Here is a 14,873-nt window from a genome sequence, read left to right as displayed (position 1 = left end):
CGAGCGCAGCAGGTGCCGCGGTTACCTCCACCTCGGCGGGGGGAGAGGGGGCGGGCCGGGGGGCAGGGAGGAGGGCAGGAGGAGGAGAAGGAGGAGAAGGAGCGGGGCCGGCTCCAGGAGCCGGAGAGCGCGGCCGGCTCGGCAGGCTGGGTCCCAAGCTCGCGGCTTCCGGGAGGCGCCCGGAGTCGGAGAAATACAGCGCGGCCACCCCGGGAGCAGCAGCAGTTGCCCGCACCGCCGCCCGCAGGGCCCTGAACCGCCGGCAAGGGCGCGGGCCGGGCGCGGCGCCGGCTCCTCCTCCTGCAGCGGCCGGCGCGGAGCAGCGGAGAGCGGCGGGCTCGGCAGCCGGCGCCCGGGCCGCGGAGCCGATGAGCTGCGGCGGCTGAGGGCCCGGCCGGCCTCTGCCCGCCTCTGCCCGGCGCCCGAGCGGGGCCACAGCGCCCGGGGCGCGGGGTCCGGCGGGTGACATGGGGGCGGCCTGACGCACCCGGAGCCGCCGAACGCTCTCTCTTGAGCCGTGGGCCCTCCTCGGCGGCAGCGGCTGCAGGCGCCTGGCCCGGCGCGCTGTGCCCGGGGCGCCCGCGGAGCCTCCGCCGCGCTCTATGCGCCTCTGCGGGAGCCGCGGGCCCGGGCCATGGCCATAGACCGGCGGCGCGAGGCGGCAGGCGGCGGGCCCGGGCGGCAGCCGGCCCCGGCCGAGGAGAACGGCTCCCTGCCGCCCGGGGACGCGGCGGCCTCGGCGCCCCTCGGGGGACGCGCGGGCCCCGGCGGCGGCGCGGAGATCCAGCCGTTGCCTCCACTGCATCCTGGAGGCGGCCCGCACTCGAGCTGCTGCTCGGCTGCTGCGGCCCCGAGCCTCTTGTTGCTGGACTATGACGGGTCGGTGCTGCCCTTCCTCGGGGGCCTGGGCGGGGGCTATCAGAAGACCCTCGTGCTGCTCACCTGGATCCCGGCGCTGTTCATCGGCTTCAGCCAGTTCTCGGACTCGTTCCTCCTGGACCAGCCCAACTTCTGGTGCCGCGGGGCCGGCAAAGGCACCGAGCTGGCGGGGGTCACCACCACAGGCCGGGGGGGGGACATGGGCAACTGGACCAGCCTCCCCACCACCACCTTCTCCACTGCCCCCTGGGAGGCTGCGGGCAACCGGAGCAACAGCAGTGGCGCGGACGGAGGCGACACACCACCCCTGCCATCCCCTCCGGACAAGGGGGACAACGCCTCCAACTGTAACTGCCACGCGTGGGACTACGGCATCCGCGCCGGCCTCGTCCAGAACGTGGTCAGCAAGGTAAGGCCCGCGGCCGCCCAGTCCCTCCGACCCTCTCCATGCAAATCGAGGTCCAAGCCCGAGACAGCTGGAGACCTGAAGTCCCCAAAGTGGTGGTGCTAGAGTGTGTGTACGGCATTCCGCACTGGCTTAATCTCCTTCCATCCCCCAAACCACATCCCTTTACTTGGGTGTAAAGGGAGCGCCATAGCCTTTACTAGTTTGCACCCAAACTCCTGTCCCAGTACGCGGATGGAAAGCGCGCCCTTCCCCCACCCTCGGGGCGAGGCAGCTGACCTGTCACCAGCCCGCTCTGGAGGAGTCGGACTGGCGTCGTTCAAGGTCTGCTGGGGGAGCCGGGACCACGGCCCTGTTCTGCCCGGTTAGTTGTCCCTGCGTCTCCCACAAAGCAATAGTCTCCCATCTCGCACTTGATTTTGACAGAGGTAAAGCCCACTAAAGAACTGGAGAGCCAGAGAAGCAAAGACTCCTGCAAATCTCCAACCCGCACCCGTGCTCAGTCCTCCCCCAAAGATATCTGACTTTAGACTTTACTGCCCCAGTGTCTCCTCCAGTGTTTTCTCAGCACTTCAGTAAACATCACTACAGTATAGGAAGGACGTGGAGAATATGTCATTTGGCTGTTTCTGGGCTGTTACCGCTCTTACACAGCAGCTGCTTTGGGCTGAGGCACTGAGAACGGGGTGTGCTTTAGCTGCAACATGCACCTTGTCCTCTGAGTCCTGTAGCTAAAGCTCCCTTGCAGAGGTATTGCATGGTGTGAAATGTAGCAGAAGGGAGTTGTAAGACAAGTGTGAGGGCCTAAACACAGAGTGGGCAATGGTGGACACTCAAAGCCCTAGGCAGCTATAATTTTATTCTTAACATACAGGAGATATCAAGACATTTGTAGTTTTGCTCCTTGTGTCTAAAATAATTCACATTTTAAAGTAAATATAGACTCTCCCCCACCCCACCCCCCTACCCATTCTGGGCAGTTCTGGCAGTTCTGAGTTTTAAATGCTTTGTCGAAATGTATGAAATGGGACAGTTTTACATAGTCAGTGTGCATGTAACCTCCTCCCCCCATGTGCATTGGTTAACAGTTGTAGCTCATGGATGTGTAAGATGAAACTCTTACATCATCATAATCATTGTTTTAATCTTGTACCAACCTGGCCAGAAATGCTCTGTCCTGTGGGAACTGTCTGACTGAGCTGCCCCTGCTGCCCTGCAAGGTAATGGGGTAACGTCCTTCTAGCTGGGTTCACCTTGATCCCATCCACCTCCTACCCCCTGCTTTCTAAAGGTGTTTCTGTGACTGTTTTCATTTCACGGAGGGCAATATTTCTTTTTTGGTTTAGCAGCACAGAAAAATTAAGAACAATGACTATTTAAATCACTGTGTATGTCTGACAGGCTGAGGATTTGGCAACATTGTTAAGTATTTTAAGTCCCTTTCTAGAGCAGAGGGAGAATAATGGATCAAAGTGAGTATGTGTGAAGAGTGCTGTGTCCAGGGGTCAAAGCAGAGGTGAACTTGAAAGTGACGAGGTGGGATAGAGTGCCATTACCTTGGCAGTGAGGACCCAGGAAACAGCTATTCACACTCAGCCATGCGTGGTGGGAGGAGAGAACAAAAATAGTTCTTAAAAGCAGACTATGGAGGCATATTGGAGAGCTGGGCAGTTTTTCTAAATTAGCGCTCGAGAGGGGCACAGACAGCACTCATGTGTGTGGCATGTTTTGGGTGATGCTTGATGACAGTTGCAGTTACTGGGCCAGACTGAGAGGGAAAACCTGGGAACAATAATTAGACACACATTTTCTTATACAGTAAAGCCTAGAAAGGACATATTGATTTTCACAGACAAAAAAGATCTAAATAAAGGACTGCCTTCCCAGTGTTCTGTGTGTTTCAAGCACATAACAAATGCTTCAAAGAGCTTTTCAAGCACATTTTGGCTTGTTGGAAGACAGACGTTTCCTGTGCTGCTGTGTATGTTGAATTCTGTAGCAGATGCACAAATGTGGGCTATACACTGTGATGAGTGCAGAAGTTCTAGGGGTCAGGTGCTTGTCAGCCTGTGTCCCAAGTAGAAGCAGAAGTGGAAGGAGCCTTTGCCTTCTCTCAGCAGATAAAAGCTTCGGGTTTGAGAAGTTGCCTTTTGTGCCTCTTTCCTGCTCTGTTCCATGATCTTTCCCTTGCAAATAAGCCTCATGCTGTCTTCAGCATGTATCCTGTATCTAGCATGTATCCTCGTGTGTGTGCCCTGCAATATATGCACTGTTTTGTCGCTAGGTGCCAGATAGGGAGAGGAAGACAAGAGCTACCAGGCACAGTTCTGGACCTCTTTCCCATGTGGCGGCTGGTATCCTAGCACCTACCTACACACGTGAAACTGTCAAGCCAGTTAGAATCCCAGGTTATTGTAGTGAAGAGGGATCTTAGGGCTAAGCCTCTCTCGCCTTCTGCGTGATGTCTCTGACATGAAGTGATCCATCCTAGTTTGAACACTTCCATCGATGGGAAGGGAGCACTTTGTTAACAAGGCAGCTAGTCCGTCCCGTAGTTGCTCTTCCTTGCAGGGAGGTACACTTTTTGGTAAATAAAACTCAGGTTAACTCATGCCTATTTGTGCCACTTGCTCCTCAGAACAATTGTGTTTTTTTAATTATTTCTTAAATAAAATGTGCTTTCAATAGCTTCTTTCCTGGCTGAAAAATCTACAGTAGTTAAGCTATTCTATACGTACAAAAATTTGCCATACTTATTGCTGTAGTTGGCATGCGTGTCTCTTACGCATGGCACCCAGAAAGCAACTCAGCCAGGCCCTGTGTGTTCTAACCCAAAGAGGGGATGGATGGATCCTGTCCTTCCCCTACTGCAACCTAGAGTTGATGCATCAGGCTTAAACTAGACATGACATACTTCAGCTGCCAGACCGTGATCACCAACCCCCACCAACTCCCACCAGTGCTGGTTTCCTGGGAGTAGTGGATGAAGTCAGGATTTTCTCAGTTTTAGGCTCATGTAGCATGACCATGACTTAGGTTTCATCTTAATCATTTTGAGTTCCTAGATCTCTCCTGTTAGGATCTTTTTGTTTTTATTTTTTGCCTTGGCCTTGGTATTTGTTATCGGTACTAGAATTTGCATTGCAGAATCTGCAATGCCTTCAAAATAATGACAACGCTAATGTCACTTTCTTTTGTGCAGCCCTTTACAGTTGATAAAACATTTCATATACATTATTTTCTTTAATTAAGGATAATAACCCAAGGCCAGTCTCCGGTGGTACGATCACAGTTCTCTGAAACCTCCCCCTCCCAGGCTTAAGTGATCTCTCTGCCTCAGCCTCTTGAGTAGCTGGGACTACAGGCATGCACCACCACACCTGGCTAATTTTTATTTTTATTTATTTTTTTATTTTTTTTTGTAGAGATGGGAGTCTTGCTATATTGCCCAGGCTGGTCTTGAACTCCTGGCCTCAAGCAGTCCTCCTGCCTCGGCCTCCCAAAATGTTAGGATTACAGGTGTGAGCCACCAGCCAGACTAATAGCAAGTGATAATCATGGATTTTAAGTCACTGAACACACATTTGAGTGTGCCATGTGTTCTGTACAAGAACGAGGTACAGATGCTCCTCTGCTTAGGATGGGGTTGTGGTTGTGTCCAGATAAACCCCTCATCAGTTGGAAATATTAAAGGTGGAAAATACATTTAATACACCTAACCTATTGAATATGCTGGCTTAGCCCAGCCTACCTTAGATGTGCTCAGAACACTCATATTAACCCACAGTTGGGCAGGATCATCTCACACTAAGCCTATTTTATAATGTGTTGAATATCTCATGTAACTTATGGAATGTAACTGTACTAAAAGTGAAAAAGAGAATGGTTGTATACTTCAGATACTCACACAACCATTGTGTTTTTCACTTCTGGTGAATAAAGCAGCCCTTATTGATACAGTTTCTACTGAATGTGTATTGTGTTCACACCATGATCAAGTCAAAATATCATCAAGTCGAACCGTTTTAAGTCGGGGACCATCTGTGTTCAACTTTCTGATGACTTTCATAAGCTCTGCATTTTATCTCCCAGCTCTGTTGAAAGGTATTGTCAGTGCCTTGCAGAAAAGAATCAAATTCCTTCCAAGTCACATAGACAGCAAGTTTTGGGGAACTAAGGACAAACAGGTCTGCAGCTCAGCTCAGTTGCCTTCCCTCTCCCACACCAGCATTCCCTGTGCAGCCCAAATTCTCAGATACTTCTGAGATCTTAGTCAACAAAGGTAAAACAAACAAAAAGAAACTCCATGGACTTACAAATATTGCTCTTAATGATTTGCACAGGCTGGGTGCAGTGGCTCACACCTGTAATCCCAACACTTTGGGAGGCCTAGGTGGGTGGATCATCTGAGATTAGGAGTTTGAGACCAGCCTGGCCAATATGGTGAAACCCCATCTCTACTAAAAATAGAAAAATTAGCTGGGTGTGGTGGCACGCGCCTCTAATCCCAGCTACTAGGGAGGCTGAGGCAGGAGAATCGCTGGAGCCTGGGAGTGAGAGGCTGCAGTGAGTGAGACAGCACCACTGCAACTCCAGTCTGGGTGACAGAGTGAGACCCTGTCTCAAAAAATAATAATAATTTGCACAGTGTATCCTTCATTGTTCTGAGTGAATCAGTTGGTTTCTAATACTCATCACTTTCTTGAGTAATCTCTGGAATTTTTGCCAATAACCAATGCCAGCTGAACTTCCCAAGCCCAGTTTTTTTCTGTATTTGAAGTGGAGGATGTTTGTCCAGCTCCAATCTTCTGGTAGCACTTCCTCTGTTCTCATGAATTTGTGACGATTTCTGACCCTTATCCTGAAAGTTGCTTAAATATCCTGGGAAGTAATTTGTATCCTTTTTCTAGGGCTAAAGAGTAGAAGTTATTTAAAGTGACTTTAAGTACAATTTAATTAAGACTAGAAATAATTATATCATTGCAACAGTAACACTTTTAAAAATAGCCCACAATTCCATGATCCTGGTTATCATATGATAACTATTTTTCACTTTTGAAATGCCTTACACACAAACCTGTTTTTACAGTTCTAATCAAAGTGTTCATTTAATGGAATCTACTATTTTCTTGATACCTTATCAAAAGTATTTGTCCAGTTCTTCCGAAACATTTTAAATGCATGATATTTTGCTGATTTATTAAAAGTTCTTAAATTCTTTACCTAATACTGAACTGACGGCCGGGTGCAGAGGCTCACGCCTGTAATGCCAGCACTTTGGGAGGCCGGGCCAGGCGGATCATGAGGTCAGGAGTTCCAGACTAGCCTGGCCAACATAGTGAAACCCCGTCTCTACTAAAAATACAAAAATTAGCCGGGCGTGGTGGCTCACACCTGTATTCCCAGCTACTTGGGAGGCTGAGGCAGGAGAATAGCTTGAACCTGGGAGGCGGAGGTTGCAGTGTGCCGAGATCGCTCCACTGCACTCTAGCCTGGGCAACAGAGCGAGACTCCATCTCAAGAAAAATAATAAAATACTGAACTGACTACCCTGAGGTCATCCCAGTGGTGGCTTTTGTCTAGTATATGCAACAACAGTGGATATATTCATGCATATCTACTTGAAAAAATTGACTATAGTAGGTAATACATGTACATCATACAGAAAGCATAGAGTAAAAGTAACATTTCTTTCTGTTTCTGCCCCCAGTTTCCCTCTTCAGAAGCAACCATGGTTAGCAGTTTCTCACACACCCTCCCAGAAATGTTCTACTTTCATTTCTATATTTTGTCTCAGAAACACTAGCGTACCCTAACCACTGTTTTTTGCCTTTTTTTTAAACTTATGCTGGAGATGAATACATCAGTACATAGAGGGACTCATTCTTTTTTATGTCTGCATAGTATTCCATTGTCAGACTGGGCTGTCATTTATTTAACCAATCACTCACTGAGGAAGCATTGAGTTTGTCTCCAGTCTTTGCTGTTATATTCACAAGATATCTTGAAATCTTGGCATACACAGACATTTGCACATGTGCAAGAAATTTTAGAAGTGGGAGGGTCAAAGTAGGCTGCATTTTTACATTGATAGGTACTGGCGGAGTGTTTCGTGTAGAAATCTTAGCTATGTACAGTTACACTAATAATGTGTGTAGTCCTGTTCCCCACACCCTCCCTGACCCAGGGGGGTTATCAAATGTTTACATATTTTCTAGTCCGATGTGCAAAAAATTATATTTGGTGGTTGTTGTGATTTGCGCTTCTCTTATTGTGAAGGAAGTTAAACATCTTTTTGAAAGTTTTTGAGCCATCCATATTTCCTGTTCTTTGAACTGTCTCTTCATTTCCTTTGCCTTTAGGTCTATGTATATGCTGTAAGAAGCATTATTTTCTTTTTTTTTTTTTTTTTTTTTTTTTTGAGACGGAGTCTAACTCTGTCGCCCAGGCTGGAGTGCAGTGGCCGGATCTCAGCTCGCTGCAAGCTCCGCCTCCCAGGTTTACGCCATTCTCCTGCCTCAGCCTCCCGAGTAGCTGGGACTACAGGCGCCCGCCACCTCGCCCGGCTAGTTTTTTGTATTTTTTAGTAGAGACGGGGTTTCACCGTGTTAGCCAGGATGCTCTCGATCTCCTGACCTCGTGATCCGCCCGTCTCGGCCTCCCAAAGTGCTGGGATTACAGGCTTGAGCCACCGTGCCCGGCCAGAAGCATTATTTTCTTATGTATTTATAGGTGCACTTTATGATGTGAATTAACCCTTCTGGATGACTCGTAACCATTTTCCTCGAGTTTGCTGTTTGGTTCTTTAAATTATGTATATTTTTGTTATGTAGAAACTTACGGTTTGGTTAGAGTTATATGAATTAATCTTCTTTTTTATTATTTCTTATGTTAGATTTAAGGCTTGGAAGATTCCTGGAAGAATGGGGGGAAATCCTATGTTCTCTTCTAATATTTTTATGATTTTATAACTTCTTTATTTTGGGGTTGGAGATATCTGTTTTGCTTTTACTGAGCTATTAGGATAAATTGCCAGAAAGGTCAGAGGATATAACCAGCATTTCATGCAGACTTTGACTTGGTCATGACAACATCCTAAACATTTAATTTGGCAGTGGCCCTTATTAATGCAAGGACTAGAGGCTAACCAGCTGTTAAGCAGCCTTTCCACCTCCGTTTAGGAGATAGCAGTCTTCCCAGGTCATAGGTCTCCCTTTCCTTCTTCATCTTCCTGTTCTGAACCATCTGCAGATCTCTCCCTCTCCCTCTCACTCTTTATCTTCCTCTCCCTCTCTGTCAGTAACATTTTTTGCAGGTTGCCTTTACTTTGGTCTTAGTCCAAGGTAGGATTGAGTCAAAGGTTGGTGTCATTTAAAAACATGGTGGACTTTCTGAATCTTTGTCCTGAGGTTGCCACAAACAGGTGGTGTGTGGGAGCCAGCTTGGCTTCTGCTGACTCTGAGCCCACTGCACGTGTCTATCCAACTTCACATTCATTAATGTCATGCTGGCAGCTTGACATTCACCATGGTGGGAGCATTGACACCACAGGAATTGGCAAACAGTACAGATCAGGGTTTGTTTTTTTCTTCATAGAGCCAGTTGATAAACATTCATCACACTAATGAGTGTGACCCTGGGCCACCTAAAACAATTTTTTTTTGCCCAGCGCAGTGGCTCACGCCTGTAATCCTAGCACTTTGGGAGGCCAAGGGAGGTAGATCACCTGAGGTCAGGAGTTTGAGACCAGCCTGACCAACATGGTGAAATCCCGTCTCTACTAAAAATATAAAAATTAGCTGGGCATGGTGGCAGGTGCCTGTAATCCCAGCTACTCAGGAGGCTGAGACAGGAGAATCACTTGAACCCAGGAGGCAGAGGTTGCAGTGAGCTGAGATTGTGCCACTGCACTCCAGTCTGGGCAACAGAGTGAGACTCCATCTATCTCAAAAACAAAAAAAAAAAGGGAGAGAGAGACCAGGTGCAGTGGCTCACGCCTGTAATCCCAGTACTTTGGGAGGCCAAGGTGGGCGGATCCAGATCACGAGGTCAGGAGATCCAGACCATCCTGGTTAACATGGTGAAACCCCGTCTCTACTAAAAATACAAATAATTATCCGGGTGTGGTGGCGGGCGCCTGTAGTCCCGGCTACTTGGGAGGCTGAGGCAGGAGAATGGCGTGAGCCCGGGAGGCGGAGCTTGCAGTGAGCCAAGATCGCGCCACTGCACTCCAGCCTGGGCGACAGAGCGAGACTCTGTCTCAAAAAAAAGAAAGAGAAAAAAGTTTCTTTCCTCTCTCCTCCTTTTCACAGATTTGAATGCCTGTTTTGAGCTGAGCGTTGTGCTATGTGTTGAGGATACAATGATAGGTGAAAGTAGACAGCTCAGCTTCCATAGAGCTTAGAGACTTCTGGGGAAGGCACACCCAAACTGATCAAGTAATAATCTTTTAATTACAAACTGAGTTAAGTGTGTAGAAAGATTGAGAGACTAGAAGAACAACAACAACAAAACCCTGACCTAGACAGACTGGTCTATGTAAGAAAGTGACATCTGAGTTAAGAGCTGAGGTTTGAGTAGGAGGTAGAGAGAGAGGCAAAAGAGGAGAGATGTGTGTGTTTTCCAGAGACAGCAATGGCATTTGCAAAGGCCCTGTGCATGCGGGGCCTGGAATTGATAGCAACTGATATGGGAATGGGGGGTGGTGACAGCTTATAAACTGTGCTAAGAACTTTTCCTCTAATTTCAGAGCAAAGAAAAACCATCAAAGAGTATTAAGTGGGATAAGGGATATGATGCAGTCAGAATTCATGTTTTTGAAAAGACCTCTCTGGCTGCAGTGGGAGCTCGTGTGGTGGGGGAGGGGAGGCTGTGCTGAGTGCACAGGAGAAAGCCAGCGAGGCCTGTAGAAGATGCTGGGTTATCCCAGGGCTGACGGGGAGGCAGACACTCTCGGGAGATACCAAGGAGATGCCCGCAGCCAGCTGAGGTGAGGCCTTGGGAATGGAGGGCTTCGAAGGAGGGCATGTGGAATGAGAAGACAGCCTGGGCCCAAACACTGCACATACGATGGACACTTGGGGCTCTGCAGCCACCCATAGGCAGAGGGGAGGGAGGAGAGCTTTTGACAGGGAAAGGCAGCCTGACCAGAGGTTCTGGAGGAAGCTGGGCCTATTTGGGAAGCAGACATGCTGGTCTGCATGGGGGTCCTGGGAATGAATGATGGGAAGTCCTACTGGAAGCTCAGAGGCCAGACAGGGGGGCCTAAGCCTGTTCCTAGGGCTGTCGATAGAAAACATGGAGCCTTTGGAGTGTTCTGGCATTTTCTCTTGCCCTCCTACTCAACAAGGGAGGAAGCTAATTAAATTTCCACACAGTTGAAAGACCCAGATATGTGAAACCACGGGGCTAGAATTTGCCTTCCAATTCAGCCAGCTTTGCCTTTGCTAATTGCTTAGTCTAGGTAAAAGATTGTCCTGGGCATGGCCATGTTTAATATGATCATCTAGTCCAAGCCTTCAGTTTAGATGAGAAGGCTGAGCTGGAGGGCCATTGGCTTGTCCAAAGCCACCAGCCTATTAGGGTTTGAATCCAGTTCTCCTTATCCTCTGCTCCAGAGTGGCCCTTACCATGGGAGAGGGGCCAGGAAGGGCTGCCAGGGGCTCCCACCCCTTGTGACTTCTCCCTGGCACTGGCCTTTCAGAGGTGGCCCTCCCGTTGTTCTTGAGAATGGTGGTTGCTGTATGTTCGGGTTTCTGGACAGTTCTGCTGTGGCTTTGCATGGGCTGGCTTCTGCAGAACATCTCTCTGGGCAGATTTCTCTACTCTCTGCCTTCTTAGTGCTGCTAGCCAGGCCCCCTGTCTTGTCTTGCTGCTGTTAACACCACAGGCCCAAGAGACAGAAAATAAGATGGAAACCTGCCCACATCACTCCCCTGCTTGAAGCCTTCCACAGCTCCCAATCACTTCAGCACCCAGCGAGGGTGCCCTCAGACCTGAGCCCCACGTGTCTTTCCTCTCCTCCCCTGCCACTCCTCCTTGTTGTAGGGGGCATCTTGTATACAGTTCCCAGCCCAGGCTCTCTTACTGCCTCGGTGCCTTGCTAATGCTATTCCACTTGCCCGAGCCCCTTCCCTCCTTCCTTCAGCCCCTTGGTTCCTGCTCATCCCTCAGGTCAGCTCAGTCTCCATCTGAAGGATGGCAACCAGCTGTCCCCTTATCCAAGCCCTCACTGGACCCTGATTAAAAGGATGTCTGGCCTCTCCCCTCCTGAAGGTCTTTGACTTTATGAGGTCAACACCATAAATGTCTGAACTCACCTGAACTTGATGTCATGAAAAGGGCAAGTGTGGCCGGGTGCAGTGGCTCATGCCTATAATCCCAGCTACTCAGGAGGCCGAGGCAGGAGAATTGCTTGAACCTGGTAAGCGGAAGTTGCAGTGAGCCAAGTTGGTGCCACTGCACTCCATCCTGGGGGACACAGTGAGATTCTGTCTAGAAAAAAAAAAAAAGGGCCGAGTGGCAGGCCCGGCTTGCAGCCCCGACGCTGCCGCTTGTCATGCATCTGTCTCCTGGAGCATTACTGTACCTGTTTCCTCAACGGTAGAATGGGGTCAGTGCTGCCTGACCTTGAGGGGCATTGTGAAGACAGAGGCAGAACGCTGGGAAGCGTGCCCCACCCCCACGTGCCTGGCAAACAGCCCCCACCCTGGAAGCCTCAGGTGCTTTTCTTCCTCCCCTTGGTGGGGTGAGGACGACCGGGGTGAGTCACCTGAGAAGTGCTTTGAGGGGGAGGAGCTGAAGGCCACACCTGGAAGGGCGATTTATTCCTTAGGCGCTGCCAGGTGTCTGCTGCCTTCGCCCAGAAACTGGTGATATTCAGAGCTAGGTATGCCCTTCAGACAGGAAGCCTGCATCCAGGGTGATAGGAGGAGCCCCACCAAAAAGCACCCTCCACAGGGTTTGTTTATGTGCTGAGTTCCAACCTGGAAACAAAACGGGTCACTGGGCCACAGGATTCAGAGAGAGGCCACGATCAGAAAGGAGGGACCTTCCTGGGGAGGCAAGGCCTGGTTAGCCGAGGCCGGGAGAGGGGGGCTCTGCCTGGCTCTTCACTGCCTCCTGGAGTTCTCAGGCCAGAAATCTGAGTTTATGCCATTTAGTGGAAGGTGAGCTTCATGTGTTTGCAAGCCTGGCTTGGGTGTGCTGCGTGAAAATATGGCTGAGAGAGAGTGGAATTCGAGAGAGGAGTTGATGGTGACGTTGAGCTCGTGGCAGCAGAGCTCAGAGAGCACACCTAGGGGAAAGCTGAAAACTGGAGACAGGGCTGGGGCCCCTTCCCACTTGCAGCTGAGATTTTATGGCAGGCCATGGACTTTGACCTCAGTATTGTAAAAACCTTAATCTTCTGCAGGCTGGGGTTTAGTTGTTTTGTTCTTTTGGTCACTACTGATGGGCAGATCTCTCTCCACACAAGTGACCTAGAGATTGACAAGGGCCTATTTGTCTAGGAAAGGGCAGGGGCTGTTGAGTGCATGAAGTGGATTCCTCTCAAATAAACCACTGCTGTGAGAGGATACCGCCAGCACTCGCCCGTCCATGGCGTCTGCATGGTATTGTATCCTGTCAGACCTCTCTTGGGACTCTCTTGGCTACAAGTAACTAAAACAAATTTAAATTACATTAACAACATATAAAAGGAATTTCTTGGAAAGATGCAGGGCAGGGGTGGAGGGTGGGATCTGAGATCCCAAAGTGGGGTGGGAGTGTCTTTTAGGACACTCAGAAGCCATATCATCTCATCCTTTTCTCCAGAAGTGAGCTCGGTTCCCGCTTCAAACTGGCTTCGCCTGATGCTTCTGCTCATGTGATCCCCGGTCAAGCAATGGCCAACACAGAGGCCAGCATCTCTCTGTCCGACCCCAGCTTCCTGGGTGCAAATCTGATGCCCAGCATGGGTTGGGGTGAGGAAAAGGAGGTTTTGGAGCAGGGAGTGAGGTTACCCGGGGCTGGGGACTCCTTCAAATGGTGTGACAGGATATGGTTCCGGCTGTTCTTCAAGCTGGGGTGGACGGGTTTATAGGCAGATGTCTCTGGCAATTAATTGAGGGTAATTGAGTATTGACGATTTAACCCCTAAATGCTTTAAACAAAGTATTCTCTTCTCTCCCAGAGACTCAGGATGTAACTGACCTGCTGGCTGCTTGAGCTGAGTGTGGAATTAGCAGGAACACTAACCTTCTGAGGCCTCTCTTCTAGGAATCATTAAACATGGCCTTAGATATTAGCTCCAGATCACCCAGGAAGCTTGGGAGGAGCCGTTGGACAGTCACCAACACAGTGTTGCCAATTGTCACTCCCACCCCTGCCTTCACACAGGGCCAGTCTCCTGCTTTCCAAACACTTCTTCTAGTCAGGGCCAGCTACATAATTCGCAGGTCCCCGTGGAAAATAAAAATGCAGAGTCCCTTATTGACAGAGCATGTTGTCACCACTGCAGAGCTAAGCAAGGGTTTCCCCAAGCCTCTCCCAGTCTGTCTTTCTTGTTTCTCAGTAACTTCTCTGCCTCTCCTTCATTGTATTTTGTATCTTTTTCTAGATTTCTTTTGGTCAAAAGCGAAACACACTTTTGGAGGGCCTGCTTTTCCCAGGGAACAGCTTTACAAAGCCCTAACCAATTTTGTTTGGGATGTTTGGTTAGCTCAAGGTGTGCAGTGGCGTGAAGGAGCCAGGGAGCCGTCTTCCATTTGAAAGTGCCGCTCTCTCAACGTTGAGACAGTTGTTTTACTTATCTGAAAGGAGAACCAAAGAGCTGAGTCACAGAGATGTCTGGTTAAGGTTGTTAACTCGTAAGAATGCAGTTAAGTGTTTATCAGGTGTTTTTTTGGTTTGTTTGCTTTGTTTTGTTTTTTATAAAGTGGGGAGGGGGGTCAGTCCTTTATATAATTTAATTCAACTAGCTAACAGTCATGCTTTATTTCTTGGAAACATTTTTTAAATAGGTGCAAAGGAGATAATGCTGGCTTAAAACAACCACAAGCATCTCAGTGGTCATATCGTATTATGGACGGGTTATGTACTTAGCATCGTAATTTGCACTATAGAGCGTTTCCTCCCAGATTAGATGAAAAGCTGCCTTTTGTGTGTGTTTACAAGATGCTTTACAAATTGGGTGCCCTTGATTGCTACGTGTTGAAGAACTCCACTGTTCTCAAATGGATATACTTTAGCGTCTGCAGTAAGTGGGTTGTCTTTGTCCTACTCTTTTAAAAAGTTGTCCCTATTCGTAATTGTGGTAAAACTATAAATTATAAAATGTACTGTTTTAGCCATTTTTCAGGGTACAGTTCTGTGCCATTGGGTACATTCTCATTGTTGTGCAGCTGGCACCGTCATTCATCTCCAGAACGATTCCATCCTCCCAAACTGAAACTGTCCCCATGAAACCCCAGCTCCCTGTTCCCCTCCTCTGGCAACCCCAAGCTACCTTCTGCCTCCTTGAGTTTGCTTACTCCGGGTACCTCATATAAACAGAGTAACACAGCATTTGTCCTTTTGTGACTGGCTCGTGTCGCTCAGCGTGATGTCG

The 14,873-nt window shown here is 49.2% G+C and overlaps 1 protein-coding gene across 5 annotated transcripts in view; it reads left to right on the top strand.

The window, feature by feature from the left end:
• Positions 1 to 88: 88 nt before the first annotated feature.
• The window catches only part of SLC22A23 (solute carrier family 22 member 23), a 191,832-nt gene continuing 177,047 nt past the window's right edge, over positions 89 to 14,873 (top strand). For all 5 annotated transcript variants that reach the window (XM_073005627.1, XM_007973822.3, XM_073005626.1 and 2 more), the window contains exon 1: positions 89 to 1,288. In XM_073005627.1, the coding sequence (XP_072861728.1) occupies positions 873 to 1,288 (416 nt within the window). In that variant the 5' untranslated portion in view covers positions 89 to 872. The remainder of the gene's footprint in view (positions 1,289 to 14,873) is intronic.

This window comes from Chlorocebus sabaeus, chromosome 17 (genome assembly GCF_047675955.1).
Source record: "Chlorocebus sabaeus isolate Y175 chromosome 17, mChlSab1.0.hap1, whole genome shotgun sequence".
Taxonomy (NCBI): Eukaryota; Metazoa; Chordata; class Mammalia; order Primates; family Cercopithecidae; genus Chlorocebus; species Chlorocebus sabaeus.
This window is presented reverse-complemented; position numbering and strand designations above follow the sequence as displayed.